The 26,365-nt window shown below is 65.5% G+C and overlaps 5 protein-coding genes across 18 annotated transcripts in view; 2 read left to right on the top strand and 3 right to left on the bottom strand.

Annotated features, from left to right (window-relative positions):
* Positions 1–6,566: 6,566 nt before the first annotated feature.
* Positions 6,567–9,821, bottom strand: LOC101531636 (GTPase HRas). Of its 2 annotated transcripts, none has more exons than XM_058659615.1 (6): positions 9,662–9,820; positions 9,138–9,278; positions 8,675–8,853; positions 7,545–7,704; positions 6,989–7,112; positions 6,567–6,801 (listed from the first exon to the last, which is right to left on the bottom strand). In XM_058659615.1, the coding sequence occupies exons 2-5, from the start codon at positions 9,246–9,248 to the stop codon at positions 6,993–6,995; spliced, it is 570 nt and encodes a 189-aa protein (XP_058515598.1). In that variant the 5' UTR covers positions 9,249–9,278; positions 9,662–9,820; the 3' UTR covers positions 6,567–6,801; positions 6,989–6,992. The 2 variants fall into 2 exon arrangements, with proteins under 2 accessions (XP_058515598.1, XP_058515599.1); XM_058659616.1 differs by lacking the exon at positions 6,567–6,801 and adding an exon at positions 7,393–7,447 and having other exon boundaries at positions 9,662–9,821.
* Positions 9,822–10,116: 295 nt separating this feature from the next.
* LOC101517950 (leucine-rich repeat-containing protein 56) lies at positions 10,117–17,771 on the top strand. 7 transcript variants are annotated; one of them, XM_058659601.1, is made up of 13 exons: positions 10,233–10,364; positions 10,966–11,036; positions 11,250–11,423; positions 11,941–12,028; positions 13,943–14,003; positions 14,802–14,898; positions 15,009–15,209; positions 15,694–15,877; positions 16,000–16,104; positions 16,185–16,249; positions 16,438–16,583; positions 16,749–16,954; positions 17,391–17,770. In XM_058659601.1, exons 2-13 carry the CDS (start codon positions 11,013–11,015, stop codon positions 17,672–17,674), a joined length of 1,635 nt encoding a protein of 544 aa, XP_058515584.1. In that variant the 5' UTR covers positions 10,233–10,364; positions 10,966–11,012; the 3' UTR covers positions 17,675–17,770. The 7 variants fall into 7 exon arrangements, with proteins under 7 accessions (XP_058515581.1, XP_058515579.1, XP_058515586.1 ...); XM_058659599.1 differs by having other exon boundaries at positions 11,247–11,423; XM_058659602.1 differs by having other exon boundaries at positions 10,915–11,036.
* LOC101520149 (DEAF1 transcription factor) overlaps positions 13,789–26,365 on the bottom strand; it is a 59,294-nt gene continuing 46,717 nt past the window's right edge. For all 3 annotated transcript variants that reach the window (XM_058659604.1, XM_058659605.1, XM_058659606.1), the window contains exon 13: positions 13,789–13,800. The gene's annotated coding sequence lies outside the window, so the exon portion shown is untranslated. The remainder of the gene's footprint in view (positions 13,801–26,365) is intronic.
* On the bottom strand, positions 17,858–21,910 carry LOC101518195 (lamin tail domain-containing protein 2). Its single transcript, XM_058659595.1, has 11 exons — positions 21,677–21,910; positions 21,455–21,607; positions 21,087–21,174; positions 20,246–20,401; positions 20,049–20,120; positions 19,874–19,962; positions 19,271–19,684; positions 18,999–19,176; positions 18,791–18,910; positions 18,233–18,713; positions 17,858–18,153 (listed from the first exon to the last, which is right to left on the bottom strand). Exons 1-11 carry the CDS (start codon positions 21,841–21,843, stop codon positions 18,035–18,037), a joined length of 2,037 nt encoding a protein of 678 aa, XP_058515578.1. The 5' UTR covers positions 21,844–21,910; the 3' UTR covers positions 17,858–18,034.
* LOC101518680 (ras association domain-containing protein 7) lies at positions 22,218–25,510 on the top strand. Of its 5 annotated transcripts, none has more exons than XM_058659610.1 (6): positions 22,218–22,330; positions 23,981–24,105; positions 24,210–24,829; positions 24,940–25,053; positions 25,134–25,194; positions 25,272–25,510. In XM_058659610.1, exons 2-6 carry the CDS (start codon positions 23,982–23,984, stop codon positions 25,301–25,303), a joined length of 951 nt encoding a protein of 316 aa, XP_058515593.1. In that variant the 5' UTR covers positions 22,218–22,330; position 23,981; the 3' UTR covers positions 25,304–25,510. The 5 variants fall into 5 exon arrangements, with proteins under 5 accessions (XP_058515593.1, XP_058515594.1, XP_058515592.1 ...); XM_058659611.1 differs by having other exon boundaries at positions 22,229–22,330; positions 23,976–24,105; XM_058659609.1 differs by lacking the exon at positions 22,218–22,330 and adding an exon at positions 23,355–23,462.

Raw genomic sequence — 26,365 nt, 5'->3', positions numbered from 1 at the left:
TGTTAGCCTATAAGTTAGTAGATTGCTTGCCTCTGCCTTAAAGTGTATAAAGTTCTGTAAAATCTTGTTGGAATATTATAAACTGCTGAGTTATTGTACATGAAAACTAGTTAAAATCTTGTGCCATCTACAATGTGACTAGTAGTCTTGTAACAGAATGTTTTAAGTACTGTGCTTTATGTTCCAGGCTATGTCTTCCTGAAACTCTTAGGGCTTGCAACGATTGGTAAAGTATAATTGTTAATTGTTAAATCTAGCACTTGCCTGCTTCCCAGCTAGATTCAAAGTTACTATAAACATCAAATGCAGGCCCGGCGGCGTGGTCTAGAAAGCCCCGGGATCCCATATGGGCGCCGGTTCTAATCCCGGCAGCTCCACTTCCCATCCAGCTCCCTGCTTGTGGCCTGGGAAAGCAGTGGAGGACGGCCCAATGCTTTGGGACACTGCACCCGCGTGGGAGACCCGGAAGAGGTTCCAGGTTCCCGGCATCGGATCGGCGCGCATCGGCCCGTTGTGGCTCACTTGGGGAGTGAATCATCGGACGGAAGATCTTCCTCTCTGTCTCTCCTCCTCTGTGTATATCTGGCTGTAATAAAATGAATAAATCTTTAAAAAAAAAAAAAAACATCAAATGCAATAATTGTTAAGTTACTCAAGGAGTCAGCTTGCATTTACCTGTCTTGTGATGGGTTTGTATTCTGATGCCATACACTAATCTTTTCATTGTTTCAGATAACAATTTCATACAACCCAAAAGGTTTAATGTGTTCCATTGCATTCATTGGGTATGTTTCAAAATTTGGGACTTGAAGTAGTTATAAATCTAGTCCATCATTTTAAACTAATGTTTACTCTGACAAAGTTTGAAACCTGACAATTCTTTTACATCTAAGCTTGAAAGCCCAAGTACTCCAGCTGGGTTTTTAACTGAACTCATGACCTGCTAGGTTGGGAAAGATTGTAATTATGATTTGTTTTGTTATCTAGACTTCAAGAAAGAGAAACCTTCACGTGCCAGGCAGTACTTCAGACACCTGATGACTTCTACTTCTACCAGGAACCTCTAGAACCCCTTACTCCTGCAGTTACTCAACAACGCCCCCTTTCAGCTCGAAGAAGCTAGAGCGGTCGTCGTCCTTTATCCCTGTTCAGTCCTCTGTTTGGAAATGTGAGGAGTTAGATAGGATGATAGGTAGCCAGGGTCTCTGGTTCCTGGTGAAGCTACCCTGTCTATGCTGACCATTCAGGAGTAATGCAGAATCAACTACAAGAAGGCCTGGCTAAGAGAAAATCAACTCAAGCCAGCTTTTCAATAAGGACTCTTAATAACCCTTCCCTCCATTCCCAGCCACTGAAATGTAAAATTTTTTTCATCAAACCATTAACCAGTTTCTTTTGCAGGACTAGAAGCGTCCCTCCGTCTCCCACTCTTCCCACCAGGCTGCAACCACTGCCAAGAGAGACCAGCTCCTTAGAAGCCAGAGAACAATGCCCCTCTTCCTTTATATATAACAAAAGGGAGGAATGTAAGGAGTTATTCCAATATCCTTCCCTGGACGGTGCCATTCCTCCTTCCTCACAGCTCACGAAACTCCCGCCGGATTCCACCTGAATCCCACCTCCCAATCTTCCAGCCCCCTCCCCAACTCCGCCCACTCGCCAATCATCCCTAGGCATTCACCTGCAGGCACCAATCCCCTGGGGGCCTGGCCTCAATCCCTCCCAATCCCCACCCCCTACACCTGGCAGACAAAAAGGCCCCCCAGGTGCGGCTCGCTCTCTTATCTCTCCCTCTCTTACCCCGCTCCTACCTCTCTCTTATCCCTCCTTCTCTGGTCTCTGTCTCTCTACTCTCTCTCCTCTCCCCTCTTTTCTCCTCCTGATTTTCACCACCTCTACCCGTTCCTGCCCCGTTGGAATAAACCTCCTAAGATACCTCGTTGCGTCTGGTGTGTTTCAGCTCACGGTAAAGAACCAGGTTGTGGGAATTAGCTGCGCGTAATAATATCGTAATATCATATGAACTAGAACTCTACCATCTTTTTAAATAACTAACACCCTGGGCGTCAACGCGCGCGGTCCACCAGGCGCCTTTCCCGGACTTCTCCCGGGAACTGGGCTCGGCTCCACGGCGGGACGCGGCTGCCCCTCAGGCTCCCCACCGGCCGAGGAGGGAGCCGGCCCGGCCCCGAGAGCCCGCGGCGTCGCCATCCCGCGCCTCGGCCCGCCCCGCGCCAGGGCCTGCCCAGGGCGCGCGCGGCCGAGCCCCCACGCCTTCTCCCCGCTTCCTGGGGACGGAATCCCGGGAGAGCGCTACCAGGGAGCTCCGTCCCGGGCCTCGGAGTTGCTCAACTCGGCGGACACACCCTGCCCGCGACTCCCGGCGTGCTGCGCGGGACGCGCTGACATCACCGGGCGCCCCGGCGCCGGGCGGAGTCGCTGCCTCCGAACCCCGACCCCTCCCGGGCCCTGGACCCCGACCCCGGCCTCGGCCCCGGCCCCGATCGCCCGGGGCGCAGCCTCGGCGGCGGCCCAGCCACGACAGCAGAGCCGGGCGCACGCCCGGGGGACGCCGGGCCGAGGCGGCGCGCGGACGGGCGGACCTCCCCAGCCGAGCGGCTCCCCGCCGGAACGCGGCGCCGCGCAGACTGACCTGGACCGGCGGCGAGCAGCGGGAGACGGGCGGCGAGGCGGCGGCGGCGGCGGGTCACCCGGGCGGGCGGCGCCCAAGGGGCGAGGTCTCCGCGGCTCCGGAGGCGGGGCGGCCCGAGGGGCGGGGTCGTGGCCGGGCCTCGTCCGGGCCGGGCGCGCGGTCCACGTGGCCCGGGCTCCGCCGGCTTGCTGGGGCCGGGAGGACGGCGCGCGGGACAACACGGAGCCGGAGGGCTCTGGAGCTGGAACGGGGGTCAGCGGCGGGAGGCAGGATCCCGGAAGCCCCGAGCCTGTGCAGCCCCTGCCAGAGGTGACCGGCATCGGAAAGCACTTCCGCCCTAGGCGCAGTGGATGAAACTCCCAGGCCTGGCGGTCTGAGCGGGAGCTGCGACTACGGCCCTGAGTGACACTTGAAAGTGGGACACACGGCTCTGAGATGAGCTGACAGACTGGGTTGCAGGGGGCTTGGAGGGCCGAGTCCCCCTCTAGAGCGATCCCTAGAGATGGGTGACAGCAAGCAGCTGTAGAAACAGGTGCAGGTCTGGACTCCACAGAGAAGGCTGTCCTGTCTTCCCGACTTCCTTCCCACCCATGGGTACCATGTACCCGTGCCACACACGTCTGCCCTGGCCGCCCAAGCACATCACTCTTCCACACTGAGGGTCTGTGAAGAGGGCCCAACTCCCCAAGGCGAGAGGCTCCAGCAGGGTGGGGCCCTGGGCCTGGCTTGGGGTGCTGTCTCCTCAGGGCATCTGCTCAGCGAGTCACTCCAAGATGCTTAAGGAATGAGGGATGAGGCTGCCTAAGAGAAACATTCCAGCGACCTGTTAGGCCTCACAGAAAGCCAGTAACCCAGCATGGGCGGGGGAGCCTTCCGTTGCCACACACAGGATCCTGGAGTTAGCATATTGCTCACTAGGTTGAGTCATCCTTCCAAGTTCTCATGAACAGAAAGGGTGGGGTGCTACAACCAATCCCGGGTGTCAGCACCAAGTGTCCCTGAGGCGTCAGGTGTGACGGCCCCAGGTATCCCTGCAGTGTCAGGTGTGACGGCCCCAGGTGTCCCTGCAGTGTCAGGTGTGACGGCCCCATCAGGCGTGACTGCACCAGGTGTCCCTGAGGTGTCAGGTGTGACGGCCCCAGGTGTCCCTGAGACATCTGGTTATGTTGTCTGGGGAATGTACCAGCAGATTTTTGATCTCATAAACATATTTTCTTACAAGCAAAATTGTTGAGTTAGATAGCCACACCGCACATACAGTGGCAGCCCAAGGATGGCATCCCAGCCCAGTAAAGGCCAGGGAGTGCCCATCTGTCCGCAGCAGTCGGCAGCCAGTGGGAGACCAGGCCCACACTGCTGGCTGTCCAGACTCACCGGTGCCTGAGGGCAAGCGGCCACTTCTCAGTCAACCAGCCAATGGCCATCCTCCCAGCTCACCCTTGGGAAGGGAGTCAGGTGGGGCTGGGTGGCCACAGGCATCTACACTGCAGTTTCTGAGGTCACTCGCTGCACCCCTGGTCTGGGGACTTGCTGGGAGAGCTGGACCCTCTCCCAGGCCCATGGGGTGGCCCCTATGCCCCTCCTTCCTACTATGGGAAGTGAACCTGGCCAGCATCGCTGCTCCTGACACCCAAATACGGAGGCTTATGGCAGCTGTTCTTGAACAAGCATGTGCATGAGGTGTGCCCACACATGGACAACATGCAGGCACACATGTGCGTACATGGGTACACACATTCACAACTCGCTGACCCATGTTGCTGAGCTCAGGCCCTGGAGCAGCTGCTGGAACTCACTTGGTGGACCAGGCACCTCCTGCTGGCGTGAGCACCCCCAAATGGCTGTGCAGGTCCCGTCCCTGGTCCCTGACTCAGCCGCACCAAAGAGCTTGTTACCCAACCAGGACCTCCACGGGAACACCAGCTGGAGACCAGGCCCACACTCCCTCCCTGGTGCCTTGGAGACTCAGCATGGACTGTGAGGCTGGAAGATCCTGGCGGGCACTGGACCAAGATATTGCATCTACAAGGACCCAAAGAGGGCGGGCTGACAGTGGTACCCACACACCCCACAGGCAATTGGGCAAAGCAGCATGAGGCACGGTTCCTGGGCTCAGCTCAGCAATTGCAGGCAGCTGGCGCACAGAGGGCAGGTACCAACCCTCCCCTAGAGGAAGCTCTGTGCTCCCGACCTCTGCTGGCAGGTCACCCTCACTGCCCACAGCAGGTCTAGTCCTAACACTTGCCGTGGGCCCATGCATGACAGCCAGGCCCCCTCTGGCCACCCACACCTCAGCCTGGCCCTGGGGGGTCTTGCCCATCCTTCCGTCAGGCCACAAGAGCCTCTAGGTTGCCCCCAGTCCCACATGACTCCTAGGGGTTACCCAGCTGACCACAGAATGCCTGGTGGTGAGTGGATACTGCTGCCAGCCACAGCGCCAGCCTCAACCCCTCCTGCTTCCCCACAGAGGAGCGAGGGACCTGAGCCCTAAGACCGACCTGTCCAGGGGACCATGGCCTCCTCACAGCCCATCCAGCCCGAGCCTGACCCAGGGGCTCTCCCGGACCGAGGAGGGGTTCCTTTCCCTGCTCCAGGCCCTCGGCTGAGTCTGCCCCTGGGAAAGCACCCGCAGGACCCAGTGGGGGAGTAGGGTGCAGCCAGCCCAGGGCCACAGGCAGACCCCCAGGCCAGGAGGGTCTGTATCAGCAGGCCAGGCCCTGCCTGAGACTGTACCCGATGTCAGGACCCATCCTGGAACAGCCCAGGGGGTCCCAGAAACTTCCCAAGAGCCTACTCCCTACAGGGCATGCAGGAACCTGCCTGCACTCGGGGGCCCCAGTCTGAGCTCACCCAAGCCTTTGGGACACTCCAACAAGCCTGGGAGGGGGAGCTGGCAGGCCGGCCCTCACACTTCCCCCGCTCCCCATGGCCGGCTAGGCCAGGCACAGAGGGCAGCACAGGGCTCTGGGATCCTCATATGTGTCCAGACCTGGCCTGACTCCAGCCTCAGTCCATGTCCCACTGGACCACCAGCCGCGGTCAGCCCCCACACCCCTGGTCAGCCTGTACAATGTGCCTCAGGCTGTCCAGCCAGAAGCAAGGACCAATAGGAACTAGGGGCCACAGCCTGCCTCCAGGCCCAGCAGTACAGGGAGGAGTAGTGACTATGTGGGTCCCCACCCCCACCACTGCCAGATAGTGCAGGGCTGAATGCCCAGGCCCCCTCCCCCTGCTGTCCCCCTCTGGAGACCCAGGCAGCAAGCCCTCAGCTGCCCACAGCGCAGACCCTGCCAAGCCTTCCTGGTGACTGCCTCACCCAGGGCGTGGAATCCACATCCCAAACCACGGGGCCTGGCTGTGGAATGAGCACCAAGGCCCCAGGAGGCAGCAAGTGGGTGGGCGGGTCAGACCCACCTGAGGTCTAACCCGGCAAACACAGGGAGGGACAGTCCCACTGCCCTGGCCAGGGCCCCATGCCCGAGGTCAGCAGCCAGTTAGGCTGGGCAAGGAGTGACTACCCCACCCCGCCTCTCAGGAGACAAACAGCACCCCTCGGGCCTCCCATGACATCCACCCCCACATCCCCAGGGACGCTGGCCTTCCCTGGCCCTCAGCAGCAGGGGAAAGCAGGGCGCCGGACCCTGCAGGGAGGCCAGTGCCCAGGGCAACTTCACCCCCACCAGGGAAACTGGCTGCCCAGTGTCACTGGGGCAAGGGGCCTAGCCCCCTGTGGCCACACAGCAGTGACCCAGACCCAAGGATCAGAATGACTGCTCCAGCCCAGGCCTGGGGGGCGCAGGAACCCCGAGGGTGGCAGTGGCCTGAGGACAAGTCCTCCACCCTGCAGATCAGCAACAGAGACTGTGGCCACATGCGGTCAGGCTTCCAGGGCCTCCTTCATCAGACACCACAGTCGGGACCGACAAATAATTTACTGCGACTTCAACCCACCGACGGGGCCCTCACGGGGCCAGGAGCCGTCGGTGGCAGGGGGCTAGGGACTCAGGAACAGTTTGAGAGTCCGTGGGATGTGACCACTAGGGCACCGCTGTCCACTGTCCCCAGGCGGGCAGGCAGGGCTCCAGCAGGGCCTTCCTTCCGTCCGCACTTGCTCCCTATGTCCAGGAGCTCCATAGCCTGCGACTGCACTGTGGGGAGAAAGAGGGCGCCACTGAGCACGGACAGGCTCCAGCATGGTCACGGGTCAGCAGTCTGGAGCTGTGGCCAGAGGTAGCATAGTCCGGGGCAGGCATAAGGGATGACAGGCAGGGGTTGGCGTGGTCAGGAGCCGGTGTGGCCAAGGGCAGTGCAGCCGGCCAGCGGCCTGCGCCTCACCTGCTCAGGACAGCACGCACTTGCAGCTCAGGCAGCCGCGGCCGCCCTCCTCAGGCGGGTTCAGCTTGCGTAGCTTATGCTGCCTGATCTCGCGCACCAGCGTGTAGAAGGCGTCCTCCACGCCCTGTGGGCAGACAGGAGCTCAGGGCCTGCACACAGCTCCTGCAGAACCCCCAGCCCCCCAGCTCCTCTGAGTCACAGTGGGGGTCGCCGGTAGCCCCAGTAAGGGCCCGGGCTCCCCAGAAAGCAGGGGGCAGGGCCCGAGATCACAGCTCCAGCCTGGCTCCGGGCAGCTCTCCAGCAGGGACCCCCCGCCTTGCCCGCTGGGGGCAGCCCAGGACTGCAGGGCGAGAGCCAGCCCGGCCCCCGCCGCCCTCACTGCTCTGCTGCCCAGGGAGACTTACAGCGCGGGGGGCCGCCGGGTCACAGGGGTCCCGGGGGGGTCCCAGAGCAGCTGCCCTGTGTGGAGGGAGAGGGGCCATGAGCGCTGCTCCCTGTGGGGCGGGTGGGGGCGGCAGGGGGCGGCAGGGCCCTGGCGGGAGGCGGAGGTGCTCACCTGCCGGGTCTTGGCCGACGTCTCAATGTAGGGGATGCCGTAGCTGCGGGCCAGCTCCTGGGCCTGCCGGGACTCCACCGTGCGTGCCGCCAAGTCACATTTGTTCCCCACCAGCACCATGGGCACGTCGTCTGAGTCCTTCACCCTCTTGATCTGCTCCCTGAGACGCATGTGTGAGCAGGTGGCCAAGAGCACAGGCCCTCCTGCTCACCCCACACACCCCACCTGCTCACCCCACACCCCCCACCTGCTCACCCCATCTGCTCACGCCACACAGCCCTCCTGCTCACCCCACACAGGCCCTCCTGCTCACCCCACGCAGGCCCAACTCCTCACCCCACACACCCCACCTGCTCACCCCACACAGCCCTTCTGCTCACCCCACGCACGCCCAACTCCTCATCTCACACAGCCCTCCTGCTCACCCCACACAGCCCTCCTGCTCACCCCACCTGATCACCCCACACAGGCCCACACACCCCACATGCTCACCCCACACAGTCCTCCTACTCACCCCATCTGTTCACCCCACACACCCCACCTGCTCACCCCACACAGTCCTCCTACTCACCCCACACAGGCCCACACAGCCCTCCTGCTAATCCCACACAGCCCTCCTACTCACCCCACACAGCCCACCTGCTCACCCCACACAGGCCCACCTGCTCACCCCACCTGCTCACCCCACACAGCCCACCTGCTCACCCCACACAGCCCTCCTACTCACCCAACACACCCCACCTGCTCACCCCACACAGTCCTCCTACTCACCCCACACAGGCCCACACAGCCCTCCTGCTAATCCCACACAGTCCTCCTACTCACCCCACACAGCCCACCTGCTCACTCCACACAGGCCCACCTGCTCACCCCACCTGCTCACCCCACACAGCCCACCTGCTCACCCCACACAGCCCTCCTACTCACCCAACACAGCCCACCTGCTCACCCCACACAGCCCTCCTGCTCACCCCACACAGCCCTCCTGCTAACCCCACACAGGCCCACACACCCCACCTGCTCACCCCACACAGCCCTCCTGTTCACCCCACTTGCTCACCCCACACAGCCCACCTGCTCACCCCACACAGCCCTCCTGTTCACCCCTATGCAGCCCACCTGGTGCGCACCTGTACTGGTGGACGTCCTCGAAGGATTTGGTGTTGTTGATGGCGAACACGCAAAGGAAGCCCTCTCCCGTGCGCATGTACTGGTCCCGCATGGCACTGTACTCTTCCTGGCCAGCCGTGTCCAGAATGTCCAGCAGGCACGTCTCCCCATCGATGACCACCTGCTTCCGGTATGAGTCCTGCAAGAGGTGACGTCTCAGGGACCCTGCAGCTTCCAATGCCAACCCCACCACCGCCTGTGCCAGCCATGGCTGAGTGGGCAGGTGCTCACCCAGGGGACTGAAGTCCCCAGCTCACCTCCACACGGGGTGTGCGTGAGATGCCCAGGCTCACTTCTATGGGGGGACCTGCTCACTTCTACAGAGGGGGGACCCTAGCTCACCCATTTGGGCATCCCCACTTACCTCTATGGGGGTGTCCACGTCACGTGGCTCCCCTCTATGGTGGGGGGGTCCCTGCTCACCTCTATGGTGGGGTCATATTCGTCCACAAAGTGGTTCTGGATTAGCTGGATGGTCAGCGCGCTCTTGCCCACGCCCCCGGCGCCCACGACCACCAGCTTATACTCCGTCATCGCTCCTCGCCGCGGAGCCTCCTGCCCCACCTGCCAAGAGGGCACGCTGGCTCAGGCCGGGCCAGGCCCTGGCGGGGGAGCGAGAGCTGGCGGCCCCGCGCGTCTCCCCAATTAGAAGCTGCTGCGTAGGCAGAAGCCGGCGCGGAGGCCCCGCGGGCTGAGCTGACGCTCCCGGAACAGGTCCTGCCGCGCCGGGCCGCGGCCTGCCCGGGCAGGCCAGCCCCGTGCCCCGCGCCCCGCGCCCCGCGCCCCGCGCCCCGCAGGTGCCGCGCCGGCCGGGGCTCGGGAGCGCGGGGCCGAGCCGCGCGGGGAGGCGCCCGGCGCCATAGCAGAGGCGGCGCCCGCAGCCGGAGGGCGCGGGAGGCCGGCGAGGGGCCGCGGCCCAGGGTCCCCCCGCCGCCGCGCGCACTCACCGCTCACGCGCGCGACTGCCCCCGCAGCCGGGGCCGGGGCCGGGGCCGGGGCGCGGGCGGGCGCGGGCTGCAGGCGCACGGCGCGCCCCGCGCATGGGCTCCGTCCGCGGCGGGTGCGGCTCGGCCTGCGGACGCCGGACACTCTGCCGCGGCCCGCGCGCCCCGCCCCGCGCCCGTCCGTCAGCCTGGCGCGCGCGGCCATTGGCGAGGCGGCCCGTCCCTCAGGCGCGGGGGCCGGGCGGGGCTTCCGGGAGGGGCTGGCTGGGCGGTGCCCGGGGGGCGCGCGGGCCGCGGCTGCGGGCTCGGGGGCGCGGGACGGCGCGCGGTCCTCCCGGCTGAAGTGGCCCGAAGCACTAACGTCGAATCGAAGCCAAAAGTTGTTGCGGAGCCGGACTTGCGTCCTCCGGCAGGAAACGGGCGCGCGGGGCGCTCGGCCGTGCTGTCCGCCCCGGCGTCGGGGTGACCGCGCGCCCCGCGTCCCTCCAGCCTGGGGGCGCCCGAACCCCCACTCCCGGCCCTAGCAACGGCCGCCGGGGGCGTGGCCGCGCCGGAGCTCCCCGCGGCTCATGAATATTCACACATGCAGATGAATCCCGCGCGGTTTCCATGGTTCCCGGGCCGCGACCCCGCGGGCCGGAAGAACAGCCGGAGTCCGTGGGCGCCCAGGGCTGAGCCCTGGGCCGGGCACCCTGGCGCCCCTCAGGTCAGTGCCCCCCGGAGACCGTGCCCACGCCTCGGGGCTGCTGTGGGCGGCTCCAGCCTGGGGGCAAGGGACAGGGGAGGCTCCCGCAAGGGCAGAGGCAGAGGGGACCCAGGTTTCCAGCCTGGGGCCTTGGGGCGCTACAGGGGGACTGGACAGCTTGCTGGAGGGCTTAGCCCCCTTGGGCACCCGTGGGTGTCCCGGTGCAGCCTGGCTCCCTGGTCATCTGTGAGGCCTGAGGGATGGAGTAGAGGTGGACTTGGTGGGGCAGCAGGAAACCCTGGGCAGTGGGGGACCTCCTGGCGGACTGCACCCTCTCTGAGGCCGGCCCCGTTAGCCCCTCGGTAGCTGTGTGCTTTGGGGCAAAGGGTGATATCTGGTGTCCACACCCAGCTCTGTCTGCCTTCCCCTCAGTGGGGCCCAGTCCCCCAGCTTCTAGCTGGCCAGGGGCTCCTGGCTGCATGCTGGTTCCTGACTCCCTCTGCCTCTGCAGTTGCCTGCTGCTAGTGTGGGGCCTGGCCCCAGCCCTACCCCGGGATTCCTGGGCACCCAGGGGTGCCTGGACACGAGACCCCATCAGCAGGCCAACTCAACGCTTTCACAGGCACCACCTGGGGACACATGCCTCCCCCTGGCCCGGATGTCTGACCCATGGCAGAAGGCCGCCAGCTGCAGGTGAGGAGCCCAGTGGGGTCTCAGGGACCCTTGGGTGCAGACAGCTGGCCTGGCCCTCCTTAGGCCTTGGAGCCATGAGACCCCATCCCGTGCACCCCAAGGCTAGGCACCCAAGCAGCCCCCTCAGGCCCAGCCTGGAGCCTTCTGATCGTGTGGGGTATCTGCTGAGCCGCGGGCTCACAGCTTGCCCCTGCTCCCACCCTTTCCCAGCAGGCTATGTGGACAGATGCAGGCTGGGATGGATCCCACAAACCTCGGCCAAACCCAGCTAACATCCAGGTGCGGGAGCTAAGCTGGCGAGGCCTGCCCAACCCCTGCCCCCAGAGCCAGGGCCCAGGCAGCCCCAGGGAACAGCTGGAGGAGACACACCTGTGCCCCAGCCGGCTGGTAAGTGCCCCACAGGCACCATGTGGGGTGACAGCCCGGGGCCTCCTTTCTGCTGCCATCCAGTCTGCCCCCTGAGCTGCAGTACTGCCTTTGTGACTGGGTTCCCCCACAGACCCTGAGGCCAGCACCCCAGTGCCCAGGATCCCCTCAAGCGTTTGGACTGAGCCAGGCGGCCTGGCTGAACCAGAGCAGAGTCCCTCGCTCATTGCAACGGCCGAGGCTGCAGTGGGAACAGATGGCCAGGGCACAGGGTCCCAGACCCTTGGCCCATGTTGGGTGTGTGCCGGGCTGGCCTCAGGCCCGCCTGGGGGAGGAGGGCGAGGGAGGCGTCCGCTGAGGCAGCCCCGGAACATGGGACAGGTCCCTCTACCCAGGCAGTGTCACTCTTGCTCATGCCAGTCATTCATATCCTGCCTGCCACACCATCCATGGCCAGCAGAGAAGGGCCAGGAAGCTGCCTGACCATGAACGTGACAGGGAGTGAGTGATCGTCACCCACCTCCATTGCCTTCTGCAGCAAGCCCTGGCCGGGGTAGAAGACCTCCGTCTAGTACAGGTTCTGCAGATGTGTGTGGACACCCGCAGGGGCAGCCTGGGGAACTTTGGTGAGAGTTCCCCCCACCACTACCCCAGCTCCTCCCACCACTACCCCAGCTCCTCCCACCACTACCCAGCTCCTCCCACCACTGCCCAGCTCCGCCCACCACTACCCCAGCTCCGCCCTCCCTTGCCCAGCTCCTCCCACCACCCAGGCTCCACCCACCTCTGCCCAGCTCTGTCCACTGCCCCAGCCCTGTGCATGGAGTGGGGAAGGGTAAGGAGTGGGAGAGGAGAGGGAGGGGGCCCACACTGGCTCCCTCCCTGGTCATGAAAGTCACGGTTGTGGGTTGTGTATGGAGCACTGAGATCAGAGCAGGGCTCAGGCCATACTTACAGCCAGCCCACCACCAGGTCTCCACACTTCGGGTACTTAGCACCTGGAGCCAAGTGAAACAGAGCAGGTGTCAGGGGCTTGCAGGAGCAGTAGGAAGGAAGGGCTCCCACCTTCCCCACAGGTTCCCCAACTTCTTACGCACGATGGCACTCCAGCAGTGTCCTGCAGCCTGGCAGCATCCCCTAGCTGTCCCCCAGCCTGGCAGCATCCCCTAGCTGTCCCGCAGCCTGGCAGCATCCCCTAGCTGTCCCGCAGCCTGGCAGCATCCCCTAGCTGTCCCGCAGCCTGGCAGCATCCCCTAGCTGTCCCGCAGCCTGGCAGCATCCCCTAGCTGTCCCCCAGCCTGGCAGCATCCCCTAGCTGCCCCGCAGCCTGGCAGCATCCCCTAGCTGCCCCCCAGCCTGGCAGCATCCCCTAGCTGCCCCCCAGCCTGGCAGCATCCCCTAGCTGTCCCCCAGCCTGGCAGCATCCCCTAGCTGTCCCGCAGCCTGGCAGAATCCGCTAGCTGTCCCGCAGCCTGGCAGCATCCCCTAGCTGTCCCCCAGCCTGGCAGCATCCCCTAGCTGTCCCGCAGCCTGGCAGCATCCCCTAGCTGTCCCGCAGCCTGGCAGCATCCCCTAGCTGTCCCGCAGCCTGGCAGCATCCCCTAGCTGTGTCCTGCAACCTGGCAGCATCCCCTAGCTGTGTCCTGCAGCCTGGCAGCATCCCCTAGCTGTGTCCTGCAGCCTGGCAGCATCCCCTAGCTGTGTCCTGCAGCCTAGCAGCATCCCCTAGCTGTCCCGCAGCCCAGCAGTGTCCCCCAGCCTGGCAGCATCCCCTAGCTGTCCCGCAGCCCAGCAGTGTCCCCCAGCCTGGCAGCATCCCCTAGCTGTCCCGCAGCCCAGCAGTGTCCCCCAGCCTGGCAGCATCCCCTAGCTGTCCCGCAGCCCAGTAGTGTCCCGCAGCCTGGCAGCATCCCCTAGCTGTCCCCCCAGCCTGGCAGCATCCTCTAGCTGTCCCCCAGCCCAGCAGCGTCCCCCAGCCTGGCAGCATCCCCTAGCTGTCCCGCAGCCCAGCAGTGTCCCCCAGCCTGGCAGCATCCCCTAGCTGTGTCCCCCAGGCCAGCAGCATCCCCCCAGCCCAGCAGTGTGCCCCTAGCCTGGCAGCATCCCCCAACAGTGTGTTCCCAGCCCAGCAGCATCTCCCAGACTAACAGTATCCCCCAGCAGTGTCCCCCCAGCCTGGCAGCATCTCCATGTGTTGGCTCCTAGTGTGGGGAGGTCCACATGCCTGGTTGGACATCACTTTGCTTCCTGGTTGGCTCTTGAACCCTTGGCTTGGCCACCCAGGGGCTCCAAGCACCTCCTGCCTGCAGTGTGGTCTTGCATCCTGAGCCACTGACCGGCCCTGGGACTTGGGTCCCTGCTAGGACACCGGCCAGCTGGGGTTCCCCCCGGCCCCCAGGAACATATTGTGCACTCTAGGGTCAGGCCTTTACCCTGGTCCAGCCTGCAGTCCGGGCTTGGCTGTAAGGGGGCATGGTGAGGGAGTAGAGAGTGGGTATGGCAGGGAGGAAGCGCTCAGCTTCCCCGCTTGTGGCCCCCAGGAGTGCACCTGCCCAAGCTGAGACAGCTGAAGTTGAATGGCAGCCATCTGGGCTCCCTCAGGTAAGTGCCTCCCTGGGGTGTGGTTGAGGGGTGAGGAGTCCACAGAGCCAAGGGGGGCAAGTCTGTGGACTCCTCGGGCTGTAAGCCTGCAATGACACAGTGGACATGAATTCAAGTGAATCTTTTTAAGATTTATTTACTTGAGTTAGAAAGAGGGCCTTCCACTTGCTGGCTCCCTTCCCCAAAACCCTGCAACGGCTGAGGCAGGGCTAGACTGAATCAGGAGCCACCTCCAGGTCTCACATGTGGGCGCAGAGTGCCAAGAACTTGGGCCATTTTCTGTTTTCCTACACCATAAGTGGAACAACCAGGACTTGAACCAGTACCCAAATGGGATGCTGGCACCTACCAGCAGAAGCCTAACTCGATGTACTGCAGTGCTAGGCCCACCCTCCAGCTCCTGTAAGGAAGGAGGCATGGGTAGACAGGCAAAGCCACCAAGCCACCAGCAGGCGAGGGACAGACACAGCTGAGGCCGAGTGTGTGGACGAGGCACTGGCCCGGTGGGGGGTCCATCAGAGCATGGCCGAGAGCTGTTCTGTGACCGATCCATGAGAGCACAAGGTGGGGACATGATGGGGTCAGGTACAGGGCCACCCCCACCCCCCCTGTCCTCCGTGACTCAGAGTCTCAGCAGTCCTGCATGGTGTGCCTCAGGGACAAAATCCTTGCAGCCTGGGGCAGCTTGCCAGGGCCAGGAGAGACTGGGCAGGATGAGGGATCCTGCCCCCCACGGCCCAGCTGCTAGCTAGAACAGGCTGCCCTCAAGGGCACATTCCTGACCCCAACCCTCTGCAGGGACCTGGGCAGCTCCCTGGGCCACCTGCAGGTGCTGTGGCTGGCCCGCTGCGGCCTGGCAGATCTGGATGGCATCAGCTCCCTGCCTGAGCTAAAGGTGGCTGTGTGGTGCCTCCAGGGGGGCAGTGGGAAGGGCCTGCAGGGCAGGGCTGGGGGACGGGGCAGAGACCGGTCTGGCCCTTGGCCAGCTGAGTCCCATCCTGCCAGGAGCTCTACGTCTCCTACAATGACATCTCAGACCTGAGCCCGCTGTGCCTGCTGGAGCAGCTGGAGGTGCTGGATTTGGAAGGCAACAGTGTGGAAGACCTGGAGCAGGTGCAGTACCTGCAGCTGTGCCGGCGCCTGGCGACACTCACTCTGGAGGGCAACCTGGTGTGTCTGCGGCCAGCCCCTGGCCCCTCCGGAGAGGTGCGGCTGGATGCCGGGGGCCTGGGAGGACCTCTTCTGTGGCCCTAGTTCCTTGGCCTTCCCACGGCCCAGAGACCCCTGCCTCGCCTCCATGCCTGACTCTCCCTTCCCTGGAGGCCTGACTGCAGAGCGTGCTGCCTCCTGGGTGGGACCCTCAGGCCAGCCGCCCTGCCCCGTGGTGTCCTCTCAGCGTGGGGCAGCACACACACAGAGATGCACACCCCCTCACACACGGCACTGTCCACTCACCCCCATGGCCACCACAGCGTGCCTGTGGACTGCCGTCCACCTCACTGGCCGCTGGGGTCAGCATCCCACTGGGGCATGAAGGGAATGGGTATGCATCCTGCTTTAGTGGGGGTGATCCCGGGGCCAGCCCCACAGCTCCCCCTACGCTGCCCTGCTGTAGGTCTAAGTGAGCCCCAGGATACAGGACTCACTGGACCCACACCTGCCAACCTTAAGCCTCACCCTGCATCTGCAGGCACCCAAGGGCTACAACTACAGGGCAGAGGTGAGGCGGCTCCTCCCACAACTGCAGGTCCTGGATGAGGTGCCGGCTGTCCAGACAAGTCTGCCGGCCCCTCAGCCCCTCACCCAGGACTGGCTCCTGGTCAAGAAGGCCATCAAGCAGGCCAGTGTCCTGGACAGCCTGCTCCCTAGGCCGGGTATGGACGCAGCACCAAGCCCTCGGCCCCATGAGGGAGAGCCTTCGGGCATCTGACTGTGGGGTATGGGCTGATGTGGGGTGACATGAGTTGACAGTGTCACTCTGCTGTGACCTGGGCAGGTGGAGCCCTCAGAATCCCCGAGTGTGGACTGGACTTGGCTCTGCCTGGGCCGCAGCCCCAGGTTCCTGAAGACCACAGTGACCATGCCAGCAGCCTCACCCACGGTAACCAGCCCTACCTGATCCCAGGCTGCCCTCAGGCCCTGGCCCCAGGCCAGGCCCAGCCACATGCTGCTATCCCCCAGGTGGTGGCCAAGTCCTGTGTGGGAATCCCACCAGAGGCCTGTGGGAGCGCAGGCAGCAAGAGCAGGTACCTTAGTGCCCCAGGAAGCCCACAGCCCTGCTCGGCCCCCTGCCCTGGCCCTCCACCCAGGTGCCCCAGGAAGCCCACAGCCCTGCTCGGCCCCCTGCCCTGCCCTTGTCCTGGTCTTCTCCATGTTGTTTGTACTGGGGCCCTACACCTGTCCAAGGCGGCTTCTCCAGCCCCCGTTTCTTTAGGCCTGGGCCTCTGCCGAGCAGTTGCCCTGGTGTGGGCCAGCAAAACTTGCTGCCAGCACCCCAGGCCCAGAGCCCACACCTGCACAGAGCTACACTGACCACCTGGCTGTGGCTGGGCTTCAGCCCCAGATGGAACTTGACCTGTGGTAGGTGACCCCTCACACCCCAATCCTGCTGCACCCTGTCTGGTTCGGGGGTGCTCAGGATGGGGAGCTGCCTGGGCTGAGCAGTCATTAGCCCAGGTCAGCACTCTGTGGACAAAGCGAGCTGTGGCTTCTTGCCTAGCCTTACCTCAGCCCCCTCCCTCACAGGCCCTTGGACCTCCAGCACCACAGAGCTGCAGCCCCCTGGGCCCTGCAGAGGGTCCCTGAGGTAAAAGAGGACCAGGCTGGTCCCAGGATTTGCTGCAGCCCCCTAAGCCTGCCCACCCAGCTCCGGAGCCCCAGAGTAACTGACCCCCACCTTGGGGTGGTCTCCCTCACCTCTGACCTGCAGGACCCTGAAGCTTACAACACAGGTGGGCCACTTCCAAGTACCCCTGCTCTCCCCCTCAAGAGCCCCTGGGGCTGGAGCCAAGAGAGGGAGGGAGAGGGGCCTCCCGCCGGACTGTATGCACAGGGCTAGGGCCACAGCACGGGATGCCCTGGGCACCCGGGTGGATGTGCCCATTGGGCAGCGTAGGTGAACCTTGAGGGTCTCTGCAAGTGGGAGGTCACGTGGGTTTAGGAGGGATTCTCAGCCTCACAGCTGCTGGCAGGGGCTGAAGGGGCCACATTGAGGCCTCCTGCTGGCACCAAGCCCAGAGGGACCCGGAGCGACTCTGGCCATTGACCCCTGGTGACCAGGGCCCCCACCTACCTGCCCCCCAGCAGCATCAGAGGTCATGGAGCTGGGTCATCAGAAAGTGGAGAGTGTGATGGTCCCTCTGACATGCCTCCTTTCTTGCTTTTTAGAACCCTCTGGGAGCTTATGCTGTACCCTGGCACTTTCGCCCCCCAAGTACCCCCTGGCTTCCAGGGGCAGTCGCACCCCCGGCTCCACAGAGCTGTTGCTCAGGGGGTGGCGGCTTCGAGCCCTGGGCGGCCTGACGGCGCTGAGGACCGCGGAGGTGGCCTCGGGCCCCCCAGCACAGGGACAGCCGGACACAAAGGTAGCGGCAGAGGCAGCAGCAGGGGTCCAGGGCCTGCAGCACCTGCCACCCCTAAACCCGCTCACCCCGACCCCTGCTCACCCTTAGCCCAACCCCTGGGCAGGTACACTGGGCTATGAGGTGGGCCTGGTCCCAACCAGTCCTTTGGGTAAAAGGAAGCAGAAGACAGAAGCCCCCCAAGGTGTCCCTCCCTAGAGGCCAACTCAGAACCCCTTGCCCACCAGTGCCCGTGGATCAGGTGAACCGTTTCCAAGTGTAGGTGACGTTTTAATAAATGGGCGGCAGGCACCACCTGCCTAGCGCCAGTACCGCCTGCTCCTGTCTGCTGTGATGGGTGGACAGCAGAGGAAGCGGAAGCCGAACCTGCTCTCTGCTGTGTTCTGCATGGACAGCAGCACCATCGGGCAGTCCCGGTCCACGCTCCTGCGGCCAACCTGCAGGGGCGGGTCAGCGCGGCCGCCCTGCGCACCCAGAGTGCCATGCACCCCGCATGCCCCGCGGGCCTGCTCTCACCTGCACTTGTCGCTCCTTCCTGGCCTGGCAGTCCTCCAGGCCCAGCCTGGCTTCTGATGGGGTATGAGGATGGCTCAGGTGAGACCGGCTCGTCCCACCCTCTGCCCCCTGCCACCCCCCGACCCAGCGCACCCAGGAGGAAGGGCAGGAGCTCTGGCACAGGGCTCTCGAAACACTTGGTCTGCGATGGCACTTCCTGGGAATGCAAAGCATCGCACGGGGATAGTGACGGCATCTTCACGGGGGCTGGCATGTTGGCGGGGCAGGGGGTCCTGGCAGCCCGCGACTCGCCCAAGGCAAGGTGGTCCTGCCCAGGCCTGGGCCTCCTCCAGGAAGTCCTGGGAAAGTCAGTGGGGGCACAGGCCTGGCGAGGGGATCCCGGGGTTGGGAAAGCGAATGGAGTCCGCAGCCACCACGGGGGCCTTCCGTGCCCGCCTGGGGCCTGCCGCATCCGGCCCTTGCGCGGGTATGGAGGCTGGAGCCGCGGCTCTGGAAGGTCAGCGCCAAGCTGGGCCTCTGGGAGCGGGAAGCCATCGACCGACAGGATGGTGTCCTCAGCACAGAGCCTCGCAGTAGCAGTCACGCAGTGTGGGGCCTGGTGTTCGCTGAGGACCTGAGGTCCAGCAGGGCATGTTGGCCCGTGCACCACATGCCACCGCCTGGCTGTCCTGCACTGGGACGCGCACCCACCTCGCCTTTGGGCCCCAGCAGCAGGGTCACACAGCCTGGGCTGACGTGGAAGAGGATGGGCTCCTGGCCAGAATTCAAGGGCTGCCTTTTCTGCGTGCCGCAGCCACTCTCACTCCAGATCTGCATGTGGCACAGGCGTACGCGTGAGGTGCGTGACGTGGGGTAGCGGCAGGGTGTGGGGAGGGTGGGGCGCGCGCAGGGAGTGCACCGTGAGCTGGCGCCGGGGTCCCAGGTGCGTGCCAGGCGGGAACCGGTACAGGCGCACAGGGAAGCCGTGCTCCAGCTGCCGCAGCGTGACACCCGCCAGGTCGGCTGTCTGCTCCCGAGACTGGTTGAGGATGCGCACGAATTTCTGCCGGCGGCTCACCGCAACGATCTTCAGGTGGCTGCCAGCGGGCAGGCGGGCAGGAAGGCGAAGCTGTGCCTGCCCACCAGCCCAGCAGAGCAGAACCCTGCCCACTCCTGCCTGCGCCCACTCACCTCAACCCGGAACCCATGTGCAGGTGGTCGGGCTCTGCCACCTTGCTCCTGGTGGGCTCTCCTGCGGACGTCATCTGTTGACCTGGGGAAAGCCCTTCCAAGGGGGCCCCTCGTGGGGTCTGTCTGTGGGGATGTCTTGCCCCGAAGCGACGCTGAACTGGCTGGGAACAGCCAGCTGGGCCAGGGGATGACGGGCCCCTGGGGGAGCCCACTCCACCTTCTGAGGGCTCCTCCCTGCCCAGGCTCCTGGTTGCCACGCCCCTCGGCGCCTGCGCTTCTTCAGGGGCTAGCTGGCAGCTACTGGAGTCGGAGCCTGCACCCCTGGAGCTGCTACTGCTGGGCTGGGGCAAGGAGCTCCACTCCACACTCTTGTGGCGCCTCTGGTCCGGCTGTGAGCCCTGGGACGGGGGCTCCCTGGGGACCAGGTTCTGCTCAGTGGCAGCTCCATCCCTGAACCCCAGACCTGCCCACACCTCCAAGGAATCTAGCCTGGCCTCCTGGTGGGACGACCATGCCCCAGAGCTCCTCCCTGCCCACTGCTGAGCTGAGAGTGAAGGTCTGCAGCCCAATGCTGGGACCTGGCACCCTGCCCCTTGCCATCACCTGGGCTCTGGGTTGGGCTCAAAGTCAGTGAAGAGGTTGGGGTAGCGGCGGGCAATGCTGTTCCAGTCCGTGTCCTCCAGACGGAAGCCCTGGCCAGCGAGCAAGAGGCTTGGGGTCCCGCTGGCCTGCAGGGTGGCAGTGGAGCCCTGCCAGGCTGGGCCTGAGGGTTGCTCACCTCCCTAGACCCCAAGGCCGGATCACTGTCTTCCATGTCACTGGGCTCCCTGAGGGTCTCTGCGGTCACCACCTGCATGCAGAGACCAAAGATGGAAGCTTGGGGGGAGAGTGCCTCTCTTGTTTGACCTTGCAAGTGCTGGGCAGGTTCCCCGACCCAGGAGGGGCACTTAGCCGCAGGGCAGGGTAGATACCCACCTCCACACTGCCAGTCTGGGAGCGCAGCGTGCGGCCCACCCAGGAGGCCCGTGCCAGCTGCAGCAGGCAGGACTTCTGGTAGACCTGCAGCTCTGCCTCTAGCTGCTGCAGGGTGCGGGTCGCCTGCAGCAGGCGCTGCTCCAACATCTCCTTGTCCTGGCCAGAGGGTCAGGGTGTGAGCCGGGCCAACAAGGTGCCCTCTCCCTGCTCCCAGGGCCCATCACCTCACCTGCTGGGCCCCCCACTCCCTGAGCCTCCGTCCCACCAGCTGGCCCCCCCACTCCCTGAGCCTCCGTCCCACCAGCTGGACCCCCCACTCCCTGAGCCTCCGTCCCACCAGCTGGACCCCCCACTCCCTGAGCCTCCGTCCCACCAGCTGGACCCCCCACTCCCTGAGCCTCCGTCCCACCAGCTTGGACCCCCACTCCCTGAGCCCCCGTCTCACCAGCTGGGGTCCCCACTCCCTGAGCCCCCGTCTCACCAGCTTGGCCCCCCACTCCACAAGCTCCTGTCTCACCTGCTGGGCCCCCCACTCCCTGAGCCTCCGTCTCACCAGCTTGGCCCCCCACTCCCTGAGCCCCCGTCTCACCAGCTGGCCCCCCTACTCCCTGAGCCCCCGTCTCACCAGCTGGCCCCCCCACTCCCTGAGCCCCCGTCTCACCAGCTTGGCCCCCCACTCCCTGAGCCCCCGTCTCACCAGCTGGCCCCCCCACTCCCTGAGCCTCCGTCTCACCAGCTGGCCCCCCCACTCCCTGAGCCCCCGTCTCACCAGCTTGGCCCCCCACTCCCTGAGCCCCCGTCTCACCAGCTGACCCCCCCACTCCACAAGCTCCTATCTTACCTGCTGGCTCTTCTCCTTCTGCTCCTGCAGCTCCAGCCTGAGCTTATGCACCTGGTTCTGCAAGAGCTTCTCCTGACTGTGGGGGCTCCTGGGGGGACAGGTGTCATCCCCCAACCGGGCAGGGCTGTGGGGGCTCCTGGGGGTCATCCCCCAACCGGGCAGGGCTGTGGGGGCTCCTGGGGGTCATCCCCCAACGGGGCAGGGCTGTGGGGGCTCCTGGGGGTCATCCCCCAACCGGGCAGGGCTGTGGGGGCTCCTAGGGGACAGGCTTGCTCAGCACACCCCCAACCTCTGGACAAGGGTCCAGGTCTGACCCAGGGTCAGGCGAGAAGCCAGGTTTAGGGCGGGGAGGGAAGCCTTGTGCTGACCTCTGGGGTGGGAATCCGGCCACCTCCTGCAGCACACGCTGGTGCTGGGTATTGCAGCCGTTCTTGACGGCCCATCGCAGTGCTTGGATCTCCAGCTCCCGCTGCCCCCACAGCAGCTGCAGTGTGCGGGGGTCCAGGGTCTCGGGTGCCAAGCTGCAAGGCCAGCGTGCCTGGGGCTCCAGCAACCCGCTCCCCCTGCCGGGCCTCCCCTCCCCCACTTACTGCAGGGTAGCAGAGGCAGCCCCGGGTGGGGAAACAGGCTTTGTGTCCTGCTGGCTGGTGGGCAAGCCTGTGGGAGGCTTGAGGTCCCCAGCACTGGGGTCTCTTGCCAGGCCTGGGGGAGCCTCCTCCTCGGCCTCTGGAGGGTCCAGGCCAGCCTTGGGAGTCATCAACGATGTGCTGGGGGAGCTGGGTGGGCTGGGCCAGCTGTCCCTGTGTCCTGTAGGTGGGCCCCTGCTGGCCTGTCCCTAGGAATGAGGCCCAGGTGGCACGGCCGGCTGGCTTTGAGGAGCCCACACAGCCAGGTGGTTGGCCACACAGGCATCCAGCCACCCCTGTGGTGTCACCCTGTGGGTGCTACAGGCTGCTGCCCCCACTCCAGAGCCCTGACTGGGTGCTGACTGAGGCTTAAGCACCCAGGACTCAGAGGAAGGCCTCTATGTGGTTGCCGTGGGCACCCACACCCAGAAGTAGGTGGGGCTGTGGGTTGCCAGGAGCCTCCAAGGAGACCCCACCCCATTGGGGGCCAGCTCAGCCTGCTAAGCCTGCCCAGGACAGCACTGTGCTCCCAATATCCCATGGCGGGGAAAGCCAGGGAGGGGCTGTGCTGGGCAGCGGCCAGCAGCGGAGCCCCGGCCTGGCCAGCTGCACCCTGTGGTGTGTCCTGGCGTGGGATAATGCCATAACCTTGGCAAAGGATCCTCCTGCATGGCACCCTCTGCCAAACTTGACACCCCCAACCTCCAACACACTTGAACATCCCTGGCCCTCCCCAACCCCCCACCCTGCTGTCCTGGACCAGAAGTCCAGCATGGGAGTCCCGGAGGTGGGGGGGTTCCTATTTCGGGGGTCCCTGGCCTGATGTCATGGGGAGGGAAGGGGGTTCCCAGCCTGGGAGTCCCAGGGAGGGAGGGAGCACCCGGCCCAGAGCAGGAAGGGGGATCCCAGCTAGGGGGTCCAGAGGGAGGGAGGGGTCCCCGGCTTGGGGGTCCCGAGGAGGGAGGGGGTCCCCAGCTTGGGGGTCCCGGGGAGGGAGGGGATTCCCAGCCTGGGGGTTCCGGGAAAGGGAGGGAGTACATGGCCCAGAGGAAGGAGGGGGTCCCCAGCTTGGGGGTCCCAGGGAGGGAGTGAGTACACGGCCCAGAGGAAGGAGGGGGACCCCAGCTCGGGGGTCCCGGGGAGGGAAGAGGAGTCCCCAGCCCAGGTGTCTCAGAGAGGGGGGGGTCCCTGGATTTGGGGTCCCGGGGAGGGAGGGGGTCCCCAGCTCGGGAGTCCCAAGGAGGGAGGGGTCCTCAGCTTGGGGGTCCTGGAGAGGGAGGAAGACCCCGGCCCGGGGGTCCCAGAACTCGCCAATCACAGCCCCTGCTCCCCGGCCGCCCTCAGGGCGCTCACGCCGCGGGCCCTGAGGGAGAAGGCCGAGGGGACGCGTCTGCAGGAGAGCGGCGAGGAAGCGGCCCCGCCGCGGCACGCACCTGCCCGCCGCCCCGCCGCGGCCGACGCGCTTCCGCGTTGTTCTCGAGCCCGAGCCCCGGCCCCGCCCCCGGCCCCGCCCACACCTGTGCGCCGCTGGGGGCGGGGCGGGCGCGCGTCCAATGGGGGCGGAGCCTAGAGAGGCAGGCCAACGGGCGCGAGCGGGAGGCGGGAGGCGTGCGCGGCGCAGCTAATGAGAGCGCGGCAGGGGCGGGCCGTGCGGGCCACGGACCAATGGGGCGGCGGGCGGCGGGCGGCGGCTCTCAGCGGCTCTCAGCGGCTCTCAGCGCCGCGGCCGCTCGGGCCGGCGCCCGCCCAGGTGAGCCGGGACCGGCGGGGCTCGGGGGCGCGGGGGACGCCGGGGACAGGGGGGCACCGGAGGTGCCGGCCGGGGGCGTCCTCCCCGGGTGAAGGAGTCGCCCGGTCCCCGGCTTGGGGGCGGGGCCGGCGGGCACTCGGGGTGCTTGGGACGCGGGGGGCTCAGGGTACTCGGGGGGCTGGGGGGTACCGGGGGACACCGGGGGACTCGGAGGGCTTGAGGGTACGGGGGACACCGGGGGACTTTGGGGGCAGGGGGGCGCGCCGACACGGTGGGCTCAGGGGAATGGGGTGCAGCGGGGGACTCGGAGGGGGCTCAGGGGACTTGGGGAGCACCGGAGGACTTGGGGGGTGCGGGGACACAGGGGCCTCAGGGGATTCAGAGGGCATCGGGAGCGTGGGGGGCTCGGGGGCGCCTGCCGGGCATGCCCTCCCCGGGTGAATGTGCCTCCCGGTCCCTGGCGGGGCGCTGGCCGCCAGGCTGGATGGCCCCGCTGACCGGCGCTGTCCGCAGCACAGGATGGTCCTGCACCCCGCGGCCATGGAGCTCAAGGTGTGGGTGGACGGCATCCCGCGGGTGGTCTGTGGTGTCTCGGAGCAGACCACCTGTCAGGAAGTGGTCATCGCATTAGCACAGGCCATCGGTGAGTGCAGGGGTCGGGCCGCCCCTCCTGCTGGCCTGTCCAGCCAGGAGGCCTCAGCATGGACATTGGGGGGGCCAGCTGAGCCCTAACCCTGTCTCCCCCAGGGCAGACGGGCCGCTTCGTCCTGGTGCAGCGGCTTAGGGAGAAGGAGCGGCAGCTGCTGCCCCAGGAGTGTCCTGTGGGCGCTCAGGCCACCTGCGGGCAGCTTGCCAGTGATGTCCAGTTTGTGCTGAGACGCACCGGGCCCAGTCAGGGCTGCGTGCCCCCAGAGCGATGTGCCATGCGAGCCAGCCTTCCTCCCAAGCCGCGGGGGGCCCGTGAGCCGGGGTCCCCTGCCACTCCCACGCAGGGCCACAGCCTGGACCTGCAGGGCCTGGAGCTGCGTGTGCAGAGGAACTCCGAGGAGCTGGGCCACCTGGCCTTCTGGGAGCAGGAGCTGCTGCGGGAGCAGGCACGGGAGCGCGAGGGGCAGGCCCGCCTGCAGGCCCTGACCGAGGCCACCGCCGAGCACGCCGCCCGCCTGCAGGCCCTGGACGCCCAGGCCCGCGCCCTGGAGGCTGAGCTGCAGCTGGTGGCTGGTGCCCAGGAAACCCCACCCCCCACAGCAGCCACCAGGGAGCGGCTGTGTCAGGACCTGGCTGCCCAGGAGCGGCTCAGCACGGAGGTGCAGGCCAGCTTGGCTCTGGTGCATCAGGCCCTGGCCGCCGCTGATCAGGCCCTGCAGGTGAGCTGGGGGCTCCAGCAGGGGACAGAGGGGCCTGGGACAGGGTCACTGCTGAGCTGGCCCTGCAGGTGAGCTGGGGGTCCCTCTGAGGATGGTGCGCCCACCCCCAGGCCCAGGCCCAGGAGCTGGAGGAACTAAACCGGGAGCTACGGCAGTGCAACCTTCAGCAGTTCATCCAGCAGGCAGGGGCTGCGCTGCCCCCACCCCCGCGGCCAGCCACACAGGTCTGCCTGGTTCCAGAGGGCCGGGCAGGGCCTGAGTGGCAGGACTCCAGCCCGCTGCAAGCTGGCCCTTCTTCCCACAGCCCCTTCTGCCTCCAGCCCAAGAGGAAGCTGTCCTGGGAGCCTGCAGGCTGAGCCCCGAGGGTATGTGTCCCCTGCTTGTCCAGCCCCACCCTGGGAGCGGGTCCCTTCTCAGCCTCACTTGCTCTATCCTCCCCCAGTTGCACCTCTGAGGCAGAACTGCTGGAGGTAGCAGCCCCTGGCAGCCTCTGCAGGCACGGCCCAGCTCCCTGGCCTGGAACACAAGCCCTGGATGGCGGCAAGCTCTGACGCCCTTGCATCCTGACCAGCCAGGACTCGTGTGTGTGTGTGTGTGTGTGTGTGTGTGTGTGTGCACGCGCGCACAGCAGACATGGTCCCATGGGGACACCTCAATAAAGGCCCCAGTGGCTTCCCTGTGTCCTGTGCTGTGCCCAGCAAGCTCTGTGGGATTGGGTGGGCACACTGCCTGGACTCCTGCTGCCAGCCAGGCCCGCACCCCAGGTACTTGCTGCCCCCATCCTGAATTCTGACCAGTGCCTGTCCTACCCAGTTCCCTCTCCCTGGCCCACACCCCATGCACAGCAGGAACTGACACAGGGACAAGCCAGACCCGCCCGTCAGGTTCCCTGCATGGGGGCGGGTCCTGGACTCCTGGCAGCTTCCGCCCAGGGCAGGGCACTGTGCCAGCCCCAGGGCCATGGCTGCTGTGGCAGAGTCTGGGGTTGTCAGAGGGGGGCTCTGCACCGGGACTGGAGGACAGTGTGAGATGGACCAGGCACTCCTGTCCTCCTCTGGGGCAGCCCCCAGGGGACACTGCAGGACAAAGCCTAGTGGAGGGCACCAGGAGCCACCTGAGGCAGAGAGCAGGAAATAGTGAGGCCAGAGCCCAGACCTGACCCTGGGACTCAAACTCACTGACTGTAGCCTGGCACTGGGGGTTCTTGGGAGCTGGACCTATGACCAAGACATGGCCAGGCGAATGGTCACTCGGGAGACGGGGCAGGTGGATGGTCACTCAGGAGACGGGGCCAGGTCCAGGCGGACAGTCACTCAGGGGAAATGGGCCAGGCGAATGGTCACTCAGGGGTGATGGGGCCAGGGCCAGCTGGGTCAGATGCTGGGTAATGTCCAGGTAGTCATTCAGGGAGCCAAGTACCCGGGTCCCATGGCATGCTCATCTTCAAGCCAAGCATAAGCCCACTCCCTGCAAGATGAGGCCATGCCCCAAGGGATGAGACCACACTTGTCAGGGAGCAGAGGGGCACACTCCCTG

The sequence above is a fragment of the Ochotona princeps genome, unplaced genomic scaffold, assembly GCF_030435755.1.
Source record: "Ochotona princeps isolate mOchPri1 unplaced genomic scaffold, mOchPri1.hap1 HAP1_SCAFFOLD_148, whole genome shotgun sequence".
Classification (NCBI taxonomy): domain Eukaryota; kingdom Metazoa; phylum Chordata; class Mammalia; order Lagomorpha; family Ochotonidae; genus Ochotona; species Ochotona princeps.
Note: the sequence above shows the minus strand (reverse complement) of the source record. Positions and strands in the feature narration are given on the sequence as shown.